The sequence below is a fragment of the Cryptomeria japonica genome, chromosome 11 (assembly GCF_030272615.1).
Source record: "Cryptomeria japonica chromosome 11, Sugi_1.0, whole genome shotgun sequence".
NCBI classification, from domain to species: domain Eukaryota; kingdom Viridiplantae; phylum Streptophyta; class Pinopsida; order Cupressales; family Cupressaceae; genus Cryptomeria; species Cryptomeria japonica.
This window is the reverse complement of record NC_081415.1, coordinates 681,514,016-681,540,540: the sequence shown is the minus strand read 5'-3', so window position 1 is coordinate 681,540,540 and position 26,525 is coordinate 681,514,016. Positions and strand designations below refer to the sequence as shown.

General features: G+C 40.4%; 1 protein-coding gene across 4 annotated transcripts in view; it reads right to left on the bottom strand.

Annotated features, from left to right (window-relative positions):
* LOC131038134 (uncharacterized) overlaps positions 1–26,525 on the bottom strand; it is a 158,905-nt gene that overhangs the window by 85,106 nt on the left and 47,274 nt on the right. For 3 of the 4 annotated variants that reach the window (XM_057970461.2, XM_057970464.2, XM_057970462.2), the window contains exons 2-3: positions 25,213–25,365; positions 18,086–18,218 (exon numbers count right to left, since the gene is read on the bottom strand). In XM_057970461.2, coding sequence (XP_057826444.2) covers positions 18,086–18,218; positions 25,213–25,365 — 286 coding nt within the window. The remainder of the gene's footprint in view (positions 1–18,085; positions 18,219–25,212; positions 25,366–26,525) is intronic. The other variant, XM_057970463.2, reaches the window with a different exon arrangement.

Genomic DNA, 26,525 nt, shown 5'->3' with positions numbered 1-26,525 from the left:
GAAAGCATTTGTTGGAAAATTTGTGCCATTCGTACAGAGTTATCTACAGAGTTTGCGAAAGTTGAAGAGTTTGTACGGTCATGAGAGGGAAGTGCACAGACCAATCCGTACAGTGGAGAGGCAGCAGCTAGTACAATGGTCCGTACAAATTGGCATGACAAAATTTCCAATAGTTATAATAATGGTCAAGGGCTTTACAAGAAAACAGACAGGAGTGCGAGGCAAAGAAATTACAGCACAATCATGACTGCTACAGACCCAACCAGCAACAGTAAGAAGGCGAAAATCAAACCAAAGGTATAGGACTCGAAAGGAGTTACTGCAGAAAATGTGGCCTGCGAGAGTGTGACCAATGGTGAATGTCGTACTTGGTGGGAGGAAACCCCTCCCGACCATGTGATAAAAGATTCTCTCAGAAAAGCACAAGTGGACCATGCCATTCAGATGCCAACATTCAATATCAAGGATTTTGAACCGGTGCTACGAACCATGGTGTCTAGATGCAACCACCAGGAAAGGACCTCCATCATTTAGTTCCAGGGCTGCACAGTACGGGTTTCCTTCAAGGCTGAGGACTTCAGAAGGGTATTTGGTATACCCGAGAAGGGAGCATCTGCAGCAAAACCGGCCAAGAAGCTCACCAAAGAGAAAAAGAAGTGGTTGTTGGACTTGGTGTACAAAGATGACCTGACAGAAGAACAATGGAAGAGCACCTGGTCTGACGGTAGGGGATTGAAGCGTGCCTTAATTGCACCAAGAGAGTGGAGGATGTTGATGGACTTGGTGAAAAGTCGACTCACAGGGGCTAGCCGTGCATCCGATATAGCCATCTGGATGATAGGGTTGATGAATGCATCAAGTGTGGCAAAGTGTACAACTGAGGACAGCTTTTAGCTGAAAGGATTCATGATTTCCTCAAACTGGAGCACAAAACATTTTATATGTGCCACCACACCATCAGTCTATTCCTGGATGCAGTACGCTTATAGGTACCTCCAGAGATGTGGGGTACTTTTGAACCACATGGTAGGGTGGAACCCAACAAACCATGCATGTACTATTATGCCCACCTGGACACTCTTGGTGATACCATGCAGCCAACAAAGAGGAGAAAGTTGGACGTAGCAGTCGCGGCTGAAGAGGATAGCAGCATGGAAGATTCCGATGAGGCCGAAGAAACTGAACAGGAGAGTGGAGATGAAGGATTCTGAATGGCACCACACTCGACCGGAGAAGAAGAAGAGGAAGCAGAATCACAACAACAAGAAGGGGAGGAAGAGGAAGAGCAGCATGGAGGACTGCGAGCACAGTGGAAAAGCACGTAGCTGAAATTTACACACCCCAAATTACCTCCTTCAGTGCACTTGGTACCTGTTGTGATGTATTCACACATCGCCCCATTGCAAATGGGGACCCCTACTTTTTTTGCTTTCTAGGGTTTGCTTTCTAGGTTTTTAGGGTTTGTCTATTAGCTTTTGCATGTTGAGTGTTACCAGAGGGATCACTAGGATGGCAGGCTCTGTTTGAGCCAGGGTGAATCCACGAGGCCCCAGAATTAGGGTTTCTTTGAGAGTCTTCCTTAGGGCCTGGTTTTGCTCTTGTTGCTAATTGTGTCTTGCTTGGTGAGTTAGTATCATCCTTGAAGGTCTGAGCTAGGTCAAGTTGGTGAGTGATGAACTCTGGAATGTCATCTTGATCTTCAAATGCCCTGCAATTTAGCTGTCTGGAATGTCTTCCTGATCCTGAAATTTGACCAAGTCTGGAAAACTGAAGAATCCTCCAAAAACTAGATTTTGCATTATAACTCCTAGAGGTCCGAAACCACTCTCAAACATACTGACAGTATATATGGAATATAACTTAAAGTATAAGTCTTATACTTAAATGTTATATTCCATACATGAATCCTGACGGGGAGACCAAAATGTAGAATTTCGCTCCTGACCCTTCCAAAGGGTCCAGAGCGAAAATTCACCAAGGACTCGGGATCTCGCCTAAGTCAAAGAGTGGTCGACCAAATTTGCAAGGATATGGAAGGAAATAGATCTAGGATCAAGTCTAAGACAAAGTCAAGTCAGTTTGAAGGTGAATTGAGCCTAGAATAGGAATTTCGCTCCTGACCCTTCAAAAGGATCCAGAGCGAATTCCTCTACAAGACACTCCACCTTGACCCAAACTATGAGCTAACCCATTCCTAGCCTTGAATGAAGGTAAAAGCACTTATTGGAATGAAGAAATGCGAAAAAATGAAGTCAGGATCATAGCCTAAGGTGAATTTCGCTCCTGACCCTTCCAAAGGGTCCAGAGCAAAATTCATATAAAACCTTATTTTCTTTCACAAAGTCTCTAAATGGATGCCAAGGTGAGCTTGATAGAGATCAAAGGAGGCCTAACAATTTATGTCCAAGCCAAGGAAAGGAGAAGGGAATCAAGAAATGAGCCTAAAATGAGAATTTCGCTCCTGACCCTTCCAAAGGGTTCAGAGCGAAATTCATATTTCTTCTATTTTGCTCTTTAGCATGACCAAATTTGTAACTTCTAAGACATGGTTTGGAGGCCTTGGACACATGTTTGCCTTGAAGAGGAGGTTTAAGGCTTTGAAATGATGAAAATCAACCTAGGAGGAGAATTTCGGTCCTGACCCTTCCAAAGGGTCCAGAGTGAAATCCTCCATTTAGCCTTCTTTTTGGCCTTAAGACCTAGTTTAACCTTGCCTGGTGCTAGTTGGATGGAGGATTGTCTTGATTGTGATGGGGGGAAGTTGATTTGATCAAGTTTGAAAGGGAATGAGATGAAAGAAAGTGAGAAACTAGCCAAGAGTGAGGATTTTGCTCCTGACCCTTCCAAAGGGTCCAGAGCGAAAATCCTTATGCACCTCAATTTCTTCTTTGTCCAAACCAATTTCCTAGTTTCTAAGGCATGTTTGGAGGTGTTTTTGAATGTTCTAGCCTTAGGGAGTGAGTAAAGGTGGAAAAGATGAAGGATTCTAGCGTAAAAGGTGAATTTCGCTCCTGACCCTTCCAAAGGGTCCAAAGCGAAATTCTTGAAAGCACTCATTTTTCCCTTAGCCAAAGTTAGGATCTTGGTGGAGATGCAAGAAGAATGATCTATGTTTGCCTCCCAAAGAGGATTCGAGTTGGAGAAATGAAGAATCAAGCCTAAAACATGATTTTCGCTCCCGACCCTTCCAAAGGGTCCAGAGCGAAAATCTTCATGGATCTCATTGTCTTCCTTGTTAGGCCAAGTTCTTAGTGTCCAAGGCATGTTGCAGGAAGGATAGACATATTCTTGCCTTGAGGAATGATGGAAAGCAATAAAAGATGAAATATCAAGCCTAGAATGAGATTTTCACTCCTGACCCTTCCAAAGGGTCCAGAACGAATTTTCTCAAAACCTCTCTTTTCTCTCAACTTTGAGCTAGATCAAGTGTGAGCTAAGGTAAATTCAAGAAGGAGATATCCCTAAGAATGACTTTGAGTTGCTAGTGATCTAGGAATTTGAAGGAATTGAGCAAAGTATGAATTTCGCTCCTGACCCTTCCAAAGGGTCCAGAGCGAAATTTCTAAAATCACCTATTTTCTCTGCAGGTCAAGTCAAACTTTGAGTTTTTATAGCTTGGATGGGTGTGAGGAGACATGTTCTTGCCCTTTTGAAGTAGATTGAGGTTGAAAGATGGAGGAATAAGCTCAAAACAAGATTTTCGCTCCTGACCCTTCCAAAGGGTCCAGAGCGAAAACCCTAGAACCCATCTTATCCTTCAAATTTTGTTCTAAGTCAGGACTAGACCAAGGTAAGAAAAGCCCTCTGGATTGCCTTTGAATGATTTTTGATCACCAAAAATGCAAGTTTGGAGCTAAAACATGAATTTCGCTCTTGACCCTTCCAAAGGGTCCAGAGCAAAATTCTTCAAACTACCTATTTCCTCCTTGTGTGAAGCAAAAAACTATGATTCCTATGGCATGGTTGAAGGTGGAGTGAGATATTCTTGCCTTGTAAGGTGAATTAGAATGAAGAAAATGAAGGATCAAGTCAAAATCAAGAATTTCGCTCATGACCCTTTCAGAGGGTCCAGGGCGAAATCCTCAATTTCAACTGACTTGCTCATGATAAAGATCAAAGCATGGATCCCTAGGCTTTGGAGGAAGGAAAACTATCATATGTTTGCCTTGGGAAGAGTTTTGGAGTAAACAAGTGATAGAATTATCCTGGAACGCAAAATTCGCTCCTGACCCTTCCAGAGGGTCCAGGGCGAAATCTTTTGAAACTCCTATTTTTCACCTTGTTTGGGCTAGGTGAAGAGCTAGTTGTGAGATAATGTTGAAAAGAGGTCTAAATTGGGCAAAATAGCAAAATTCGCTCCTGACCCTTCCAAAGGGTCCAGGGCGAAATTCTTATAGGGCCTGTCCCAGGGAAGGATTTTGAGCGAACTTTCTTTTAAAGTCTTCTTGTTGATGATTTAAGGTGGAAAATGCTTTGTTTAAATGAACATGTCATATGTACTTAATCACCTTTTGGTTTATTTTGCAGATGAAGAAAACTAGGCCAGGGCAAGGACGACCTCTTCCAGTCCAGCATCATCAAGGACGACCAATTCCAGTCAATCATTGTCAAGGACGTTCCACAAGCAAAAGGGAAGACTCAAGATGTTTAAAGAATTGCCATCTACCTCCAGAACCTTCACTTTGCCACACTAGGGAACCACAAGATGACAATGAAAGGCGTTGCTAGCATTTCAAGGAAAGGTACACCACCCATCCATCACGTCAAAGACAGAGGAGAATCAAATAAGGTCAGTGCAAGGGTCCCTTGAAGAAGCAGATAGTCTCAGAAGAGTTAATTAAAGTTAGCTTCTCAGCATCATCAAATTCAACATCAACCAAGTTACAAGTGTCAAACAAGGTGGCATCCCAGTCATCATTCCTCCAGTCAGATTGGTCCACTTCAGCGTGTCTAGATTCAATGTACCTAACTCATTGGGGACAACACAAACTTCAAGGCACCTACCCCTACTTCCTATTCGTTCTCACTCCTGGAATGTAATTTTCTAATTGGCTAAGGAAGTTTGTTGTAACAAACCCTAATTAGGGTTTCTATCTTGCAATCCTAGCCATTGATTCTAAATCAATCAGAGCCATCTGTTTGTAAAGGGTTCTCTATATAAAGCCCTGGCTCCTCATTTGTAAAGGATAATAGCTAGCTAATAGTTAATAGTTGGTTGATAGAGAATAGATAATAGTGAATAGTCAAAGAATAGGAAATAGTTAGAGTAGAGTAGAAAGAGAAGGCAAAGATTGTTGCCAAGATGTTGTTGTAAAGGACTTGTAAACTTCATTGAAGAAATGGTGAATTCTATGGGTCGATTCAACAATTTGCATGGTCTCTATACTTCTAAAATTTGGTTTCATGTTATTAGATGAGTGGAAGAAATGTGTATGATCGATGGTGAAATATGTATATCCATACTACTAGCAGTTTGTTGATTGCAGACTTGCCTTGTGTAGTCAACTGGAATCATTCAGCTTAAGCTTAATTTCAATTGTCGCTTCTTCATTGATATGCATCAGCCTGATGGTGTCCATGCCTGTAGCACAAAGCTTTCCTCAGAAGATAGCACAAACCTTGTGGAGATGGTCTTGGGATGTCAAAGCAAGACTTAGTTAGAATTTCATCAAAGATTATTCATTGCTCTTACATTCTTAGTATTAGAAATAGATCCCGTTTCAACCTTTCTCCTTTTTCCTTTTTTTTCAAAATCAACGGCCAATAAATTCTCACGTTCCAGCAATATCCAAAGCAAATCAGATGTTCAGGCAGTCAAACGTAATTCCCCTTGTGATTCCAGCAAAATCACATTGTACCGCAAAGAGCTTATCTAGACGTAGAGAACCTACATATCAGAACCTTGGAGTTACTCCGACTGATCCTTCCGCGAGATCTTCAGCAGTTGGGAAACTTTGTTCAAGAGAGGATAAGGTACCTTTAGGTATTTTATTCTGTGTTTGGTCGTGTACAAAAGACACATCAACAGTACTACAGGATGCACGCACGGTGGATAGCTCGGTAGGCGTCATAAGACCAATAGGAGTGTTGTTCAAGAGAGTTGATGAAGGGGAATCGCCAGCACAATGATGAGTGTCGCTGCCGCAAATCAACCTGGCCGTACTCGAATCACAAGTCGTACCAACAGCAAAGCGTACCATTAAGCCTGCAGACCGTAGCGTAGGAATGATGGACAGTACGGTGGCAGAGGAGGCCGTACAGCATAGTCTAGAGGTAGCAATACAAAAGGCAGTTGTACCAGAGGAAGCTGCGAAGACAGTCGTGCAGGAAGTAGCTGTACAAGAGATAGGTACTGGTACGACATGTACTAGCATGGAGGGGACCATAGCAATTGAGGGCAGTACGGTACTGTTGACGTGTATTTTGTACACAATCAAACACAGAATAAAATACCCAAGGGTAGCTTATCCTCTCTTGAATAAAGCCTCTGATTGCTGAAGATATCGCAAAAAAGGATCAATCAGGATGACTCCAAGGTTCTTTGATGTAGGGTCTCTACGTGTGGATAAGCACCAGTGGTCGTTGTGAATGCTGTTTCATCAAGGGGCCTTACGTTTTCCGAGTTGCAGGAACAAGATTTCCTAAAGCTAACAAGTTCTAAAAAAGATCAAAAGGTAGGGTTTGCAAGGGATGAATTCTAATCTAATCCTAAGAATGACTCAATGCAGGCTAGACTTGGCAAAATTCTACCAATTTCAATATTGCCAAAACATAACAACTCAACTGAAATTGATGCGATCTTCTAAGGTGACTAATGATTTTTCAATTCATCAAGAATCATGGACACTACCATGAAGGTACATATCAATAGTTCAATGATGATTGAAGGTTTAAGTAATCCAAATATCTCCAGTTGACCACACAAGGCGTTCTTACAATCAGCAAGCAGCTAGTGGTTTGGAACGTGAATCTCACCAAAGATCAAGCCCAACACTTAGTCCTTCAAATTTAAATACTACTTCGACCAAGAATGATTCAAGAAAGTAAGCAACCATGAAAGTAGCCACAAGAATTGCAATAAAACACCATAACTTCAATATTTTATTGATCTCAAAGCCAAAATAGACAACAATTGCTTGAAATTCTCTCTTCAAAACTCAATCTTGCTACAAAATAACTTTCTTCTCTCCAAAAGGTCTAATTCTAATTCTAATATCTCATTTCTAATTTCTCATTTTCTAAATACAAAATGAAAATGAATGAGGGTATATATAGCATCCTCAATTACAATGAACGGCCCAGATCAAAAGATCAACGGCTGAGATTCTGACACCTAAACCCTAATTAGGGTTTATTACAAAAAGTTCCCCTTTTATTGAACAATATTAAATGCATAGCCAAATATTTAATTGGCACAAAAATCTAGGAAACATAGACCAATGATAATTAAGGTGCCACATCATCTATAACAACCTCTCTTCTAGAACCTTGTTCCCTTTCCAATGCTCCTTTTTAGCGTATGCAGTGAATCTGGACACAATTCCTTCAATCTCAGCAATAGGAATCTCAGGAAGATTCCTCATTCGTTCCTCCAAGTGGATGACCTGATTGAAAGCTTTGAGAAGAGCTACATCCCATCCAGGCTCGAGTTCTTTGACTTTCTCAATCAGGGGCATAGTAGCGAACATTTGATCCCTTTGCTCATCTGTGATAACATTCTCATCTTTGCAAAAGATGACCTTGACCTTCTCCTCCAACTCTTGAAGATTCACATCTGTCTCATCTTCAATCCTTTTGCCAAGAATAGAACATAACACCTCAAACACCTTGTCCTGAATTGGATGGATGACCTCCTCAACTTGATTGCATTTGGTACTAATGTCTTCGAAAAAAAATTCCTTCATCTGAAGTAGAGTTGACCACTGGAGTAAATTATGAGCTCCTCCATCCATTATCTTTTCTTGTGCTAAGATCTTCCTTGGTGTTTGCCTGATTACTTGCAGAACAGGAATGATAACATCTCTAGTGTGGGCAAAGGCGGCTACTGTTATCATTAGGTTGTGAATGATCTCAAGGACCTGGATAGCTTGATGGGTAGTCTGCATCATTCTTGTTGCGAACTCAATGGCAATGGTATGGGATTTGTCAATCCAAGAGCTCATAAGCTGGACCAAGCTCTTAACTCTTTCTGCCTCACCAACTGATTCAAGGGGAAGTGCTTGCACAAGAGATACTGCTGGATCCTGACGTCCCAAAGGCTGATTGAGATGGCTAAGTAGCCTCTCCAAGCACCGACCTCTCGCTCAAGCTTTCTATTCTTTTCCATTTCTTCTCTAAGCTTGTCTTTAAGTGCCTCAAATGAATCAGTTGCCTCATCCAGTGTCTGCTCGGCTGTGAGTGGACCAAGCTCAAATGTTTCTACATCATACTCTTCTGCAAGGATTTCACCTTCGTACTTGTCCACTGCCGGTGTAGCTATCTGCAACTTCCTGGTCCCTGTCTCATCTCTGATCATCTTGGACATCTTGGTGGCCTTCTTCCTTTCTGTTACTCCCTGAGAATTTCCTACAAGGCTCTCTAAGTCAATTACATTATCTTCATCTTCGATCACAATCACCCTTGTTAGCCTCTCCTTCAACCAATCTAGAATGGGGGATCTTGTCTCTCTAACTTGTATCTCTTTAGGCAATGGCTCTTCTTCTCGGAGAGGAGATGTCACTTCATCATTATTCTTGTCTTCATGTAGCTCATTAACTTGAGGAGATTGACTTGATGAACGTTGAGACGCCTGCCCTTCTTCGTGTGTATCATTCTGTACCATTGATTCCATAGATTCCTCAACTTCAGGTACCCTCTTCTCTTGTCCTACATTCTGACTTGTCTTTTTTTCATGTCGAGAAGATGTACCGGATGAGCGATCTCGATTGGCCTCTTGTTTCTTCTTAGAGGGCTCTCTTTTCTCAGGTCTTTCTTTCCTCTTCGCACCTCTAGGATGGGGATTGCCTTCACTTACGCTTCGAAGATTACCTTCACTTGTGCTTCTAGGATGAGGATTGCCTTCACTTACGCTTGCTCCTCCTTCCCCTGGTCTTTCCTCCAAAGTAAAAGTCATAGGTATGTTCTGTTCTCTCAACTTTTGATGTTGCACATCAACCCATCTGCGAGTACAAGACAAAACTGGAGCCATCAAAGCTTTTAAGTCAAAAACCTCAGGTTCATTCCAATCTATCTTCACTGCTTTGTCTTCTCGGTCATAAGATGATTGGAGATGTCTGCCACTGTCCTAAGCTTGATCAGCCACTCTGTAAACTTTGCATTTCCTGATGAAATCTAAAGGTAACCTGGAATGCATCTTTCTTTTCACCTCTAAATCATCTGAGAGATTCATCCAAAAGTCCTCTACCTGAAATTCGTGTTTGTACTTTCTACCAACTGTTTCTTCTATATATCCATAAGGATCAAAATTCTCTCTCAAGGCAAAGAATGAAAATGAATATAAGGCCAACTCTTTCTCCACATCATCCATGGCTAGAGCATTAGGACATACCTCAACTGAATTCCCTAGTATGATAGGCACAGGAATTCCATTTCCATGCCTGTGTCTGAAAGCCTTTGCATAAGCTGCCAACTGCCTAGTGACCGCAAGTAACACTATCCTGTCTGTCGGATATCTTGGCAACATATATGGAGGTGAAGGACACCCATGAACTCTAATATATGTAAACTTCTGGAATTGGATAAACCAAGCACCATACCTCTTCACAAGCTCCTGCGCATCTTGAGATAGCCGATTGTGAATCCCGCCTTGCAATGTCCTGGTGATGTTCATCGTGAAGGTATCATTAACTAACTTGTAGTTACTTCCAGGTGGATGATGCAAATGGACATAAGAATCACAAACTCTGACTTCTCCGGGCCCTCTTCCGATCACTCCTTTGTGAGGTAGTCCTGCATATTCAAAACTCCTGATCAAGGCATATATGATGTACGAGCTCATGTGGAATGATTTGGTAGCCTTCAGTCTTCTTAACTGCACATCCAAGCAATGGCTAATAATTCTAGCCCAATGAATTGTCCCTTTTCCTTGAACTATCACTTGGATGAAGTAGAACATCCACTTCTCAAAATAGAAGGCTTGAGGAGCTCCCGTAACTCGATTGAGTAAGGTTATCAAATCTCTGTACTCCTCCTGGAAGTCGATCCTATGTGGTGTGTTGGGAATCTTGCTCAGGCGAGGATGACTTTTGAGTAACCAATTCTTATTGATGATGCTCAAGCAAGTGTCTGGATCATCTTCGTACATGGACCTAGCTCCTTCTAAGCTTTTGTAAATCATATCTTTATGTTCTGGAAGATGGAGAGCTTCACTGATAGCCTCTTCTGAAAGGTAAGCCAAAGTGTTTCCTTCCTTGGACACGATCGATCTTGATTGTGGGTTATAATGGCGGGCGCACTCGATCATTAGCTCATGGCACTGGACTGCTGGAGGGAAACCGGCCGCCTTGATAATGCCACTTTCAATTATTCTCCTTGCGACAGGTGATGGCTTTCCAATGTAAGGGACCTCTCGAAACTTCTTCACACTGAAGTTTCCCAAGTTGGTATCTCCAATGTTGCTCCACTTTGGCCCAATCTTGGTCTCCAATTCTTCATTCCTTTGATCTTCCTTCATGAGAGCTAGACGACTAGTGGATGCTCCTGCCTTTGGGGTCGCCATCTTGACACCTACACAACATTTCATAATATATTTTGCAATTTAAACATTTAGGAAACTTCATGATAAATCGTTGAATTGTCATTTCCTAAATATAACTACGCAGTTTGAAATTCAAAATTTCAACATTTGAACAAGGGAGATCTCGCCATACCTCTTCTTGAGAACTAATTCTAAGAAATGATGCAAAATTAGGCAAGTTCGCTAGGCAAAATGTGGGTCGAAGTCTTCAAAATGCGCTTCCTTTATCAACTTCACCACCTCTAGCCTTCAATAAAATTCGCTCCTCTTAAATCAAATTTCGCACTCCTTCTTGTTCTTCCAAATCGCACTTTGAATGAATGGATGAATGATGGATTAACATCACTCAAAATACCCCTACTATATAGGCGCTCACCACCTCATTCCTTATAGGCCGACTTGGTGAAAAATAGACCAAAAATAAACAAAAATTTAATAAAAGAAGAGGCCGACTTTATAAAAAGTATTAAAATGATACCCCAAGCGCTCTATCTTTTATTTTAAATTAATAATAATTAATTTCAAAAGGCCTTAATAATAATAAAAAAATGATTTTCTAAGGCTTAAATTAATTATTAAATATCAACGCACCCTTATTAAATGCCAATTTAATTAAAATATTTCAAGGTTTTAGCAAATTTGGCATTTAATGCGAGTTGTTTGAAGTAAGTGCTCAAGCATGGGAAAATAATGGACTTCAATAACATCGCTCTGGTCCCTTGGAGAGGGACAGGAGCGATCATGCACTTTAGACCTTGCATTTCTCGTTTTTACGTTCAAAACCTCACCTTTGGCGTCCAAAATGGCATTTTCGTTTGGAATTTTGAGTTTAATCCATGTGATCTTTGGAAGGAGCTTGCCTTAAAGCATTTTCGCCCTGGTCCGTTGGAGAGGGACAGGAGCGATTTTTTGTCTTTTGTCCTTGATCTTTATCTTCCAAATTGCCAATTCATGTTGCGGGGCAATCAATGATCTTCATTGTTCGTTCTATGCATGTTCAACTCGCTTTCTCAAGACAAAATGAGCTCTTCCAAGGATTTTCGCCTTGGTCCTCCAGTGAAGGACAGGAGCGATTTTTGTTTTTGAGCCTAGGATTGTTGATTCTTGGGGGCAATTCCTTGTTCATCATCTTTCGAAAGGCATTTCCCATCTTGTATCACCTTGTCTTGGTGTGGCTTTGGAGGAAAATTGTTGGTTTTATAGAAATCGCCCTGGTCCTCCAATGAAGGACAGGAGCGCCTTTTAGTTTATTGCAAATCTCCTAACCACATCAATATCTAATCACCTTCAAGGCGTAAAACATCATTCCTTATTCCATCTTGAGTCTTGGAAACGAAAGTAGCATTCCAAAATGTTAGGCTATTAGGCAAATTTGAAGATTTCGCTCTGGTCCCTTGGTGAGGGACAGGAGCGCCCTAGCCATTTTTCATCGAATTTCGTGGTCTTTGCAACTTTATTCTTCCTTGAAGCACTTTAAATATCATTCCAACCTTGTGCCTTGGCCTGGATTCGTCCAAATTTGGAGGGGGAGGCTAGGTAATGTGTTTTTCGCCCTGGTCCCTTGGTGAGGGACAGGAGCGCCTTGGCAATTATGAGCTTACTTATGCTTTGCTAACTTTCAAAATTATCTTCAATGGATTGATTACGTCCTCCTTCATTCATCTCAAACATGAAACTTGCTTTTCCTTTGCCAGAAGTTTGCCTTGTGAGAAAATCGCTCTGGTCCCTTGGAGAGGGACAGGAGCGCCTATTGCAACTTGGGTTGATTCTCTCCTTTGTAGGCCACTCAAGTTATATTCAACGAATAAAACATACTTCTCTTGACCTCTTCAAATCACGAAATCACTTAAATCTTGTGAGGATAATGCAAATTCGGAATTCAAGCTCCGGTCCTTCAGTGAGGGACAGGAGCGATTTTTGTCCTCAAGGCCAAATCTTTTCACTTTTCATTTCAAATTTCCTTTGCTGGGGAAGATATCATCTTTTTACAATCCGTGAACGAGAGCCCAAATCAAAAAAGGGTCCAAGAAGGTGTGTACAAAGAAAATCGCTCTGGTCCCTTGGTGAGGGACAGGAGCACCTTCATCTTGCTAGACAAAAAGTTCAACCTTTCAATGCTTTTAACTAAGTCTGGATACTCCATTATGCTCATTTCATCTTTCATTGTGTCTTTAATGCTCCAATTTGATCAACCAAGGCCAAAAATGACCAAAACAAATCATTTCGCCCTAGTCCTTCAGTGGAGAACAGGAGCGATTTGTCTTAATCCTTCAAATTTCATCATTTTCAAATCTTCAAAATCCTTAAAATCTTCAATTCACGTCTGATCATCTCCCCTGAAGACCCTGCACAAAACAATTAAAGGAAGTTAATAACCAATATGCACCAAATAACATTTTCGCCTTGGTCCCTGGGAGAGGGACAGGAGCGATTTCACCTTTACAAGCCAAAATAACCACAATTTAGGTCTTCAATCACTTCACCAAGCAGGGTTAGGTCATCTTCAAGGCCAGGAACCAGTTACCAAGCCTTCAAAAATTTGGTCAAAATTTACCCAGACAAAAATGCACAATTCCATCATTAAAATGCTAACACTTAGACATAACTTGAATTTGCCCTCAAAATCCTGACTGGACCCATCCTGAGACATACCTGACTTTCTGACAGGCTCATCCTATTTCAAAATTTGCAATCTTCGGGAGGATGCTTAATAATCTTCAAAAATTTGATTGGACTCGGCTTGAAAATATCCAAAAGAAACCCCTAAGGCTTAACCCTAGTCCAGACAACTCATTCACTTACTCAAAAAACCCTAAAAGGAGAGAGAAGAACAGGCAAAACAAAAGCAAAAAGAGGGGGTCCCCATTTTAATGGGGCGATGTGTGAAATGGTCACAACAGGTACCAACAAGGGGAAATGAGTCTGGGGATGTATCGATGGCAAGAGGAGATGGTTTGGAGGAGTTGGCGATACTGGACACACTGGCTGACGAGGATATAGATGCATCTCTGGACTGGTGGCTGAGACAGTTTGCACTCACACCTCACCTTCCCACTTCGCCCTCACCGCACGCCATGGTAGTTGGACAAAGCTAGACACAGCATAGGACCACTCTTATCACAAATCAGGATGAGATGATGTCTACAGAGGAGCAGCATAGAGCAACTGGAGGTGATGGACATGGCTCGAAAATCATTGATGTCGAGGAGAGCGGGTCCGAAGGACCACCAACAAGTCTTCACCTCACCTCGCTAGACCCTAGCGATCCATCAGGCTCGCTCCAGCAGTTACTTGGGGACCTACAGGGGATCTCAGATATAGCACGAAGAATGGCATAGCTGGCTGGACGAATGGATGCCAGCAACTCAGCTAACGCTGAGAAATTGTTCTACTTCATGGCTTCAGGATGTACGAAGGAGTTTGCACGCCACTTTGAGCAGCAGGAGTGGCCAGACAGTAGTACGTCGGAGATGGTACAGGAGTGGACGCACATGCGACTGGTGGAGGGAGTGGGCACCTTGGGAGCCACCTTGCGCAGTATGGAGGGATTGTTCTGGAATGTCTACCTACAGATGCGACAGAGTCAAATAGAGCAACATACCCGGCGGTTGTACGTAGCAAAATTGGAGAAGGAAGGGGAGAAGCATGTGAAGTTAGCTGCAGTAGAGAAGAACCTAAGGATTGAGATGGAGACAAAGGTGACCACTTGTGAGTCCCATTGCAACATGCGGGAGGAGGCACGTGCGCTGGCAGCACAGGTGGCTGACCTTACAATGCAGATGGAGCAAAAGGACAAAAAACTATTGGACGTTGCACACATGGTCAAGAAGGCACAGGAGCGGCAGTTGATTGCAAAGAAGAACCTCAGACTCCACACAGGGTGACAACCTCCTTCTTCGACCATGACAGTGACGCCTCCTCCCCCTCCTCAGTCTTAGTCTTTTGTTTTGTTATTCCAGCTCCTATTGTCTTAGTCGTCTGGAAGACGACTACTTTTTGGGGGGGGGTGATGTTAGGGGTCAATAACACATGCTAGCTTATAATTGGTTTGGGTGTTTACGTTTTGTTATGTATGAGTTGCCGAGAGGTTCCCATGGGGTAGTTGGTAGTTAGTGACGGTTGGCAACTTGGCCAACCATCAAGTCTATATATGGTGTGGATGGAACCTCGGCAAATTATGATTGTACTGGCATAATTGAGAATCCAATAAAGATATTATTATTCTGCCATAGCTGTTCTGTAATTGTTATTTATGCTTTAATATATGTTAATGTTATTGTGATATGAATTGTTGGTACGTGTGGAATATCTTTGTTTATCCGTGAGTTTACCAACCTCACTGTAAGGACTAAACAGTGAGGCCATGCATAGATACAAAGAGACCATCAGAAATTATTACAAGGCGGCAGCCTCAAATTTGATCCCATATGGGAGATTAGTGATAGGAGGTGGAACAATCAACTCCAGTCCATCCATGCAACAAAGTACTTCCTCAACCCCCATTTTTTGTATTTGAATACCTTCTCAAATCCTAATGGAGAGGTTATAATGGGCCTCACAACATAGATTTAGAGGATGACACCTCAAATTGGGGTGAGAAACCTCATTGTCCATTAATTAGAAAGTTACAAGGAAGGGGTAGGCTATTGTCCTCAAAAATAGCTACCCAAGGAAAAACCACTCAAACAACAGGGAAGCTATAAACTATTGATAATTCGATAAAATATGTTTTGACTTTCCATTCTAACTCTTCAATATTTTATTTTGTAGAGTCTTGGTAGACAAATTGGGGTGCAAATACCCCAAACTTCTAAAAGTTTACCCTCCACATTTTATGTCAACCTTGTAGTGCATCCAGTTGTGTACACAATTGGAGCTTGTTTGAGGCCATCCAGGCGAAGAAGAGGAACAAATTAGCTCAAAAACGCCTCAATGACCTTGTCTTCCTACAGTACTGTGTAGGGGAAAAAGCGAGACTAGGCCAACATGCCCTAACCTCACTTTCAATCACACACTTGTGGAATACGAAAGACCCTAGAGGTATCACACAATTGGCTACTTCTTTTTGTGGAAGAGAGAGCCACGGGCTACCTATTAGGATTTCTATTCCTTTGTTGTAATTGAAAGATAAAATGATGCCAGTTCAATCCCTAACCCCAAAGTGCAAGTATGAACTAATAACAAGATTGCAGAATTGAACGTAAACAATGGAAAGCTGTAAACACAAGGACAAGACAAGAATGTAAATGCGTACCTGGTGTTAAAATCTGAGTGAAAATGTTCGGGACGGGGGCGTGAGCGCCACTGTCCTGATTCTGCCCCTGAAACTGCTTCTGAAACTGCTGTTTTGCAACCTGAAAAGCTGTCAAAAATGCTGAAACTTGCTGTCTGACAGAGGGACCAGGGCGCCCAGCGCCCCTGTCCTGGCAGGACCAGGGCGCCCCACGCCCCTGTCCTAGTCTTTTGCTCTGAAATTTGGTGTGTTGTTCAGTCTCCGTCTGCCTCTTCCGGATCTGCAACTTGCGACGTCGTCCGAATCCTGAAATCTGCACTTATATCTGAAAAGGTGTTTTGGGCGGCTATATAGGGTTTTGCCTTAGTCAAACCCCCGCTTTGGTGATTTCCACCTCCACGAATAGCCAAGTTGTATTGTAAAAGTGATGTGTGTGCAGACCTTGTGTGTGTGCAAGATCCTAAAATGCAAGTAAGCAAACTAGAGCAACCTAGAAAGTAAACCCTAATTGCTTGTAAATGATAATGTAAATGCTCCAAATCAAGATGTAAAGAGATCTAAAGCATGAATACAAGTGATATAATGAGGCTTATGCAAAGACATGAAAACAACATGAAATCATACCCAACCCCAAGGGAGGGGTACAAGCCAATCTTCAGTTGGTGATCCCTTATTGCTCTTCAATGTCTTCAAAGCCCTAAATGGATGAATGAAATTGATGAATGCTTGATGGATGGATGTTGAATGTTGTTGAAGTCTTCAAAGATCTGCTCTTTCGCTGCATAGAAGGTCCTTGAAACCAAAGTTCCGATCCCTTCAAATGAAGAAAGAGAGCTCTTATATATGAAACCCTAGGTCTTAATTTCAACTCTAGGCCGACTTAGAGATTGAATCTCCCGCCAATTTCTTGGGGTTAAGCTTTATTTTATGATTGGATCGCGCTCCTAAAATTTCGGGAAAAATGTCCGGGACCGTGTGCACTCCGGGCGCCATGGTCCCGACAACTTTTCACCAAATTTTCAGGACCGTCGGATATGATGATTTTAGAGAGAATCCCGAAGTTACAGGTGATTTCGAGATGTTTTGACCCCCGAAATCAAGCCCCCAAGTTCAAAATAGGACCTAATTAGGGTTTTTGATTAAATGATGTATTGGAAGAATAAAATGAAATGGGCACACTTTAATGAAAGGGCCCAACTTTATGATGTGGACGATGATGAAATAGAACCTTAGACCTAATTAATTTAATTAATTAAGTGCTAAAGGGGAAATGCAATGCAAAATGCAAAATGTGCCAAGGCGGGTGCTAAACTAGGTGTGAAATTGTACCACCCTAGCAAGTGCGTACAATTTACGACGCTACAAGTACAACCTTCATTGCGCACACAAAGGGTAGAGGAAAAATCAAATGATTACATTGATTTAGATGAGATAGATCTCGTCGGATGAGCAGCCTCCATTGTTTACTAAAGATGAGATTCTTGATTTTCAGAGGTAGGCATTGAAGGAGGTGGGTACAGTAGGAGATGTAGGGTTTGATGAAATTGAGGAAGTTGAGAAGTCATTGCCATTAACATCTACTACTAGGATGGAGGTTGAGCAACTGCCTTTCATGCCAAGTGTGGAACCACAGTAGACTCCAAGGACTAGACCCTTTACCTTTCCCCTAGTTTTTAGTAGATCATGGAAGAGGAAGATGTAAAATGTTGTGTTTAATTTTAGTTTTACTATTTTCATTTTGACAACTATCTATTGTATCAGACTATCAGCCATTAGGATTCCACATGAGGATGCGATTTTGTACTCAATTTCCATTCAAATCAATCAAATTTAATAGAGAACATTTTTGTACTCATTTATGGACTCATTGGATACATCTTGTCACTAATTTTTGCAAAAAAATGTGTTTCTAATGAAATTTAAGCTATTTAAGTTGCCAAGTTTCTACCAAGTCAAAAAATTTGGTTCTAGCAAGTTTTTGCCGAATCTGGGTTGATAAAATCACAAGCAAATCAAAATACAATGCATCAAGATGTAAACAAAGAAAAAGAAACATAATACTTGCAAGATATCATATAACTCAATGAATTGGTAGGTTGATATGATCAAGCTAATACCTCCTTGGTCCAAATCAAGAAGCTTTTGATGTACAACATCGAAAATCCTAATTAGGCAATATGCATCTGCAGCAGCATATGCTATTTGTTCATCCATTAGAGGCCTTTTCTCCCAATCACTGCATTGAAGATCCTGACAAACAAGTAGCCATAAGGAATACATATAAGAAGAATCCAAAATAGGTTTCAAAATCAAAAAATATATAGAAACTGAAAGTAAATAACTTAAATTCCTTTATACAATTGGATACTACTTGGCATATCATTAATTTAGAAAAAAAAATACATCTAAAGTCCCTTGCATAGAAGGAACTTTATATGTATCAATCATCTTTCACAGAATTCGTTTCTCTTACAACATCTCCAAGGGCATCAGTATCCCTGCCCTTGCTAGCCTTAATCCTCCATACATTTGTCTTCAAAAAGATTGCAAGGCAATAAAAAATACTACCCCACTCTCCTCCAAGCTGATCATGAGGTCGGACCCAGCACTTAACACCTCAATCAAGCAGATCCTCCTTAGCTATATCTCACCCGGTAGTCCCCTCCAAAAAATAATTTAGTAACCAGCCTCTGCTTATCCCCATCTAAAGAATGACCATCATTGTGATAAGTTGGATGCTCAAACTCAAGAAAACAGCCTACAACAACAACTCTTCATTCAGAACAGCCAGGATTGGTCGAAATTAACTGTAACCTTGAATAAAGACAAGGTGCCTCCCAGCCAAAAGATAGTTTGGGATGGTGGATGCCGAGCTGACTGCATTCGCCCTGGTCTTCAACCAACCAAGCATTCAGTGACAACATACAGTGAATCATACAGCTGCAGAAACGTTGACCTACATGTCACTAACCAAGAACAAGTGGACCCCACAAACATGTTTCAACAGTTCTGGCAGTCCAAATTGAAAAGAACTTCCTAAATCTCTTTCGCCTCTGACTAAGATAGTTTACTTCCATCCGCTCATGCGTTGTTACCATTATGACTAAGACAGTTTGTTTCCTCAAGTTCTTTAGTCATCGTATTGCATAGACCTTGCCTATCCATAGTTACAAATATTGTCAAAATATCATAATAAATTGGAAATCGCCCAGAAAAACAGTTTTGTGGACAGTTAATTCAAGGCTTTTAATAAATGGGGTTAACAGTTTTAACTGTAAGAATCACAATAAACTCAGAAAAAAAAATCAGCTCATGATTTTGGCAATTTTTTTACTATATATTGGCATTTTTTTCTTTATTTTGAAAACCCTAACCAAATTTTTTCCCAATTAAATTGCAATTTTTTGAAAAATTCAATTATCTTTTGGTTTGCCAATTTATTTTCTAAAAATACTTTTGCTACTATGATCCTATCTATCCTCTAGGGTTTCGTGACACTATGGCCACTTGTTTATTTCTCTGGTGGTTGGTGGTTAAATCCCTCTCTTTGGTCCAGATTCTTACAATCCATATTTTGTAGGGCATTATGACCATCTTTTTTTTTCCCTGCTCATAGATTTTGTTCCACTATTTGTCTTAGTTTTGACTTTATGGCAGGAATAGCTTCAGTACAGAAACAAATTTCAGCGGCACATATGATGCCTGGTTTTTGTAATTTTTCTTTGTAACTATTAATATAATTACTATTTTGTTCTGATATTCATAAAAAATATATGACACAATAGGTTTTTAATTCTGTCTTCTTAGAAATTAAACTATAAAGCTAAAAAAATAGGACAAAGGAAACAAAAATTTTCATAAAAGTTTTCTCTGAACTACACTAACTCGGTAAAAATCTTGAGAACGTGTTGTAAGTTCTACTTTTCAAATTCTTTTGAATTTTGCATTTGTAAAGGTTGGCCAAAAGATTCACATGGGAAAATATTGAAGTGGTGTATAATAGTTTCCCTAGAGAACCAATGACAATTGAATGGAAAAAATCAGAATCAAGCTATTCTCAGATTGACCTCAAGATTGTGTAAGCCCGCCCTGGAAAAATCTATGGACTTCTCTTCCAATGTAGACAGCAGCATCATTGTTAGGACTGGTTACGACATACAAACACCTTTCCTTGTTGAGATTAGCATCATTGTATCACATGTTGGGAGGTGTATCACAAAGATTAGCAACATTATGTTGGGAGGCTGCATTGGGATTTGTGTCGAATATTTCTCTAATCAGATTTTCAATCTAAAGCTGTCTCGTTGTTCATGCCTTCACAAGGTTAACTTGCTTTGACCTCGATGTACATGATGGCATTTTTGACCAACATAATGTTGGAACATAGTCAAAAGTTCAACGGCCGCAATTATAACATCTGGAATCAGCGCATGATGACAATTTTTGAGTATCAATGCCTTGGCAAGATTGTTTTGGGCAAGTCTACTTGTATTACAAACAATCAACTGCCTCAAGTACCCTCAGGCAAGATAGCTACCAAAATATGGGATCATTGAAGGACCTACATGAAACATCCAACAGGAGTTGCACGTTCTTTCTCAAGAACATGCTTTTCTCGATCATGATGAATGAAAAGATGTCTCTGCAGAAGCATCTCATAAAAATCAACGACATCTGTGATTAGTTCAAGGCAATTGGTCAAAATATTGAGGAAGAAGACATGGTAGTCATCACTCTGAAAAGTCTACCAAAATCTTATGAGCACTTTATTGAGACGCTTAACATTACCTCGACTAACGTAGACTTAAAGTTTCAAGATCTTTGCAACAAACTTTTGCAGCATGATGGTTGGAGCAAACAGTTTGGCAGTGAAGCTAGTTCGTCCTCCACTAAACAGGCCTTCACAGCAAAATCCTCTCAACAAAAAGGCACTGGTCAATCCCAGGACAGCTCTAAAGAGAAGAACATTCAGTGCAATTATTGCCAAGAGTATGGTCACATGAAGAAAGACTGTCAGCAATGCTTGGCTTCTGAACAAAAGAAGCAGGGAAGGTCTCAATCGAAGGCTATTGTTGCAGAGCACACTGAGCAAAAGGAATCTGCCTTTTATGCCTTTATGGCTAAAAGATCTGCAAATCATGTTAAGTCCTCTACCCAGTACATTGATTCAGGTGCTTCTCAACACTTCACTCATCGGAGGGATTGGTTCACAAAATACATGCCTTTTACCGAATTATAGATCTTTGGAGGAGGGGAAGAGCATACTATTGTCGGCAAGGGCAGCGTGTAGATTCAATCCGGTGGGAGGAATTTAATTTTCCTCAATGTATACTATGTTCCAGGCATGGAACTCAACCTTCTCTCAGTTAGTCAAATTATGAGACACTCTCCTCGGCTGGATGTGGTATTCAATTTGCCCAAATGCGATATTGTTGATTGGTAGAATGGCACTACAATTGTTGTGAGCATGGAGTATCATGGTCTTTATAGACTTGTTGACACTGGAGATTCTCAAGAGCATGTTATGGCTGCCAAAAGTTCTTCCATCAGTAATCTTTGGCATCAGCAGTATGGGCATCTAAACATTCGCTATCTCTCTCAACTAGTTCGGGAGGGTTTGGTTGTTAGCATACTAAAGATTCAGACTTCGAATCATGGAGTTTTGCAGAGCTTGTCAGGCTGGAAAGCAGCATGGGACTCCATTTTCAGATGGTGATACATGGCAAGATTCCAAGGTATTACAATTGGTTCATGATGATATTTGTGGACCAATGAAAACTCCTTCAATTACTGGGTCCATGTATTTTTTGTTATTTATTGATGATTTTAGTCACAAAGTGTGGGTGTATTTTCTTAAACAAAAATCAGACGTGTTTCACGTGTTTCAAAAGTTTAAGGCCTTAGTAGAAAAAGACTTTGGTCAGCAAATAATAACTCTTAGGTCAAACAAAGGGGGAAATTTTGTTCTTCTGATTTCTCCAACTTTTGTGCACATCAAGGCATCAAGCATTAGCTTACCACACCTTACACCCCTTAGCATAACGGTATTGTTGAGTGAAGAAACAGCACAATCAGCTAAATGGCACGGTCTATGTTGGAACATAGAAGTGTTCCAAAGAAATTTTGGGCGGAAGCAGTCTACACTGATGTCTATCTTCTGAACCGGTCTCCCACACAAGCCGTTAAGAAGACCCTAGAGGAAGCCTAGTCTGGCAGGAAGGCTAAAATCAGTCACCTAAAAGTCTTTGGATCTACAGCTTATGTTTGGATTCCAGATGCCAAGCGCTCAAAACTAGATTCCAAGAGCCAGAAACTCATGTTCACATGATATAGTGAAAACCACAAAGCATATCGGTTGATTGATGTAGACACCGATCGTCTCATATTCAATCAGGATGTTGTCTTTGATGAAGAACGGGGGCCTTTTCAACTCTCTTCTCTTGTTTTGATCACTGAGGATCAGCCTCTCAAGGCTAAGGATTTGGGCATTCGTCTTCCCTTAGATCCACCTGATGAGAGGGATTCAGCAGACTCTGACTTTAAAGTTGTGGAGTCTCTCGGGCATGTTATTGCACCACTTGACTTTCCTCAGGAAAATGTTGATCTACATCCTAATGAACTTGTTCCAGCCATCCCAAGTCCAATTGCTCCTCTTGAATCAGATGTTGGTACTTCTACTCTCCAGCCTAAATGGTGGGCCAAAACCATAGGTGATCTTCATGATGATGAGCTCATTGGGGGTACATCGTCCAGAAACAAGAGCAACCAACAGAATACAATAATTTTTGCTCTTATGGCCAACATTCAAAGTGTTTATGAGACTTAACCATATACAGAGGCTAAAGATATACCTGAGTGGGAACAAGCTATGGAAGTTGAACACCATAGTCTTCTGAAGAACAACACTCGGGTCCTATCTGATCTTCCTCCAGGGAAAAAGCCCATTGGTTGCAAACGGGTGTATGAAGTTGATGGAACTCTTGATAAGTACAAGGCTTGCTAGGGAGTTTTCACATAAACAGGGCATTGACTATGAGGAGACTTTTGCTCCCACAGCCAAAATGAGTACCATTCGGCTTGTCCTCGCCATTTCAGCCCAATTTGGATGGAAAGTCCATCAAATGGATGTCAAGAATGCATTCCTCTATGGTGAGTTGCAGGAAGAAGTCTATATGACACAGCCTCCTAGTTTCAAGGTTGCCAGTAAAGAACACCTGGTATGCAAACTAGTGAAAGCACTCTGTGGCCTGAAATAGGCCCCTCGAGCTTGGTATATAAAGATTAATAGGTACCTCAATGATCAAGGCTTTCGGAGGATTCCTTCTGATTCCAGTTTGTATGTCAAAACCATTGGTGGTGATATTCTTCAACTAGTCATCTATGTTGATGATCTGATTATTACTATTAGTTCGGCACTTTTGATTGAGCAAATCAAACAAAGTTTGTGCCAATCCTTTCACATGACAAACTCAGGATTTTTGCACTACTACTTACGTGTTGAGGTTTGGCAGAGAGATGGCAGTATCTTTATCACTTAGTCGAAGTATGCTAGGAGTCTACTAGATAAGTTTTGGATGCATGATTGCAAACCTGCATCTACACCTATCGAGAAAGGGCTGAAGCTGTCAGCCAAATCAGATTCACCTATGGTGGATGAATCAACGTTCAGGCAGCTAGTGGGTCGTCTCATCTATCTCACTACCACTAGACCTGACCTCAATTATGTTGTGAGCTACATCTCTCACTTCATGGCAGTCCCTAAAGTTGAATATTGGGTTGTCGCGAAGCGTGTGCTGAGATATGTTAAGGGCACTTTTGACTTTGGCATTCTGTATGGCAAAAGTAAAGATCCTAGACTCATTGGTTTCACAAACTCAGATTGAACAAGTTTTGTTGATGACAAGAAGTCTACATTTGGGTATGTCTTCAATCTGGGAACAAGTACAGTCACATTGACCAATAAGAAGCAACAGGCGGTAACTCTTTCCTCGATCAAAGCAGAATATCGGGGAATTGTTAAAGCAGTTTGTGAGGCAGTTTGGCTTCGAAGGATGCTTTCCAACATGCAAATGTCTCAAGTAGGTCTTTCACCCCTCTTTTGTAACAATCAAGGGGTGCTCAAATTGCCAAAAATCCAATCTTCCATGAACGAACCACAAATGTTGAGCTTCATTGTCATTTCATCCAACAACTTGTTGAAGACGAATGAGTTCAATTGTAGTATGTTCCAATTGAGGATCAGACTGCAAACATCCTCACCAAGTCTCTAAGCTTGGACAAGTTTGTAAAATTTAGAGGGCAACTTGGTGTAGTTGACAGATTGGCCATTCAGTGAAAGTATTAGTTAATATTTGCATATCTTATCATCAATGGTCAATAATGTATTTTTAGTTAGATTAGATTCTTTATAATTTAGTCTTCTGTTATCGATTGTTTCTTTAGGAAACATCGTCAATGTAATTGTCTATGTGTACATTCTCATTCATTAAATAAATCAAGCAATAACCATTGAAACAAATTATAGGTCTTGGTTTGTATATATTTTTGTATATCGTAAATTATTACATCAACTTATAATTATTTATTAGCGATTATGTGTCTATGTTACTTTTATTTTAAAGTAAAGAAAATCTCCTCTAACAACTTTAAAAAATGTGTTACATGAGTGTATGTTTTTATATGAATATCATATCCAGCCATATCCATATTAGAGATCTTCAAAAATGGTCATATCCATCTCCAATACCATATCCGTATTGTACTTGTATTTGTGTCCATGCAACTTTGGTGTATGGCAAATGCCTAGTGCAATATAAAGGTTATTAACCAATACAATGTTCTATAGAAACTACATAAGTCACTAATGTTTATGTCGAAGTGCTTAACAATGGAATTACATCATCTCATCAAAGCCTTGGTGTAGACAGGTTTAGCTCATCCCACTAGACACACAATTTGATTGAACATAAAAATACCACCAAAATATCAGTTGACCATACATACAAAGTATCACATAGTTTCATCCTCAAATACAAAAGCACAAACTTGACTTAACTAATTTTGGTTTATGTAACAAATTTTCTTAAGGTTTACAAAACTTTATTCTCCGCTACATCAACAAGAAACACACAAAATAAAGGAATTTCAAAGAATTGACGATTATAATTGACCCTAGAGAGTCTTATCCAAGTCTTAAAGATGTCACACCTCAATAAAGAAGAAAAATGAAGGAGCATGGTCTTACCTTTGAAAGTTTGAAACCAAGCACTTCCTCACATATTGACGATAAGCCTTTGCTTTGTTGAATCAGCATTTTATTCCTCCCTTTGTTTAGTGACCACAAATCATGATTTTGTAAATAATTGTAAATTTTCCCAATATCTATATAAGGATCTACCTGAAACATTAAAAACGTGAGTTTATTGGCACCCCAAATACAAAATTATTTCTTAAGAGACATGATATCACAACTCATACCTTTTAATTTTTGATAAAAAACTATAATTGTGCATAAGATGGAATGGCATTAAGGAATTTGCTGTTGAGCCAAGATCTACAAAAATGAATAAAGGTAAGTTTAAACTTCAGAACAAAATATATATTCTTTCTGCAAATTAGGTGTATGTTGCACTCAAACGAAAATTCCAGGGTCAAGAGTTATCCAAATGTTTTGTCTTGTTCGTTTATTAAAGTGTTGCATAGAGAAGCATCATGTCAAACTCCATGCATAGTCTTTTCACAGAAAGTTTCATTCTAAGAAATAGTTGCCGATCCCTAAGCTGTTTCATTTGTCTCTGAGACACAGATGAGCAGAAAAATAGTAGGGCAGACCTACTAGGATAAATGTGTAGGTACAACTTGCTTTAAGCTACTATCGTCGCTATATAAGTGTGATCTACGCACCATCTCCACATTTATCAGCTGATCAATATACCAGAGCTGATCAGTCTTCAAGTAGCAGCAGATTGAATAGGCACTTGGGGCAGTGTTCAGAGGCTGTTAAGTGGTGATTGGATTAGGCAAAATGGGCAACAAAGAATTGCCAAATTGCATAATTGTTAGGCTACTATTAATGCATGAATGGAAGGTTGTTGCCAACAAAGGTCATCAAGGTATGCAATAGAGGAAACAGAATATGGCAAAGAACAAAGAAATGCACAACTTGAACAGCTAAGGTGGTACAAAAGGGTGCAATTGGAGACTTCATGTTGGCAAAGAGCCAGCAAATCCACAATTAAAATTAAAATCCCATTAATCTTAAAGTCCCAGACACATTAAAATCCCAAAACAAATCCACAATTATAGTCTGAATGACAACCAATTTGAAGGATTGATCATTTGCAAACAAATGTTTAGGGTTCAAAACATCAAGTTTGTTTTGTTTCACGATAGTTAGAATCAGTCAAGTCACCAGATGGATTAGTGAAGTCTCATGGTGCTTCAGTATTCCAGTTTATTCAAATTCTTCAAATGTTGGGGGATTTTCAGATTACCTGTTTCTTGTTAAGTCTATTTTTTTATTGCATTCTAGTTTTGGGGGAAAATGAGAGCATATTT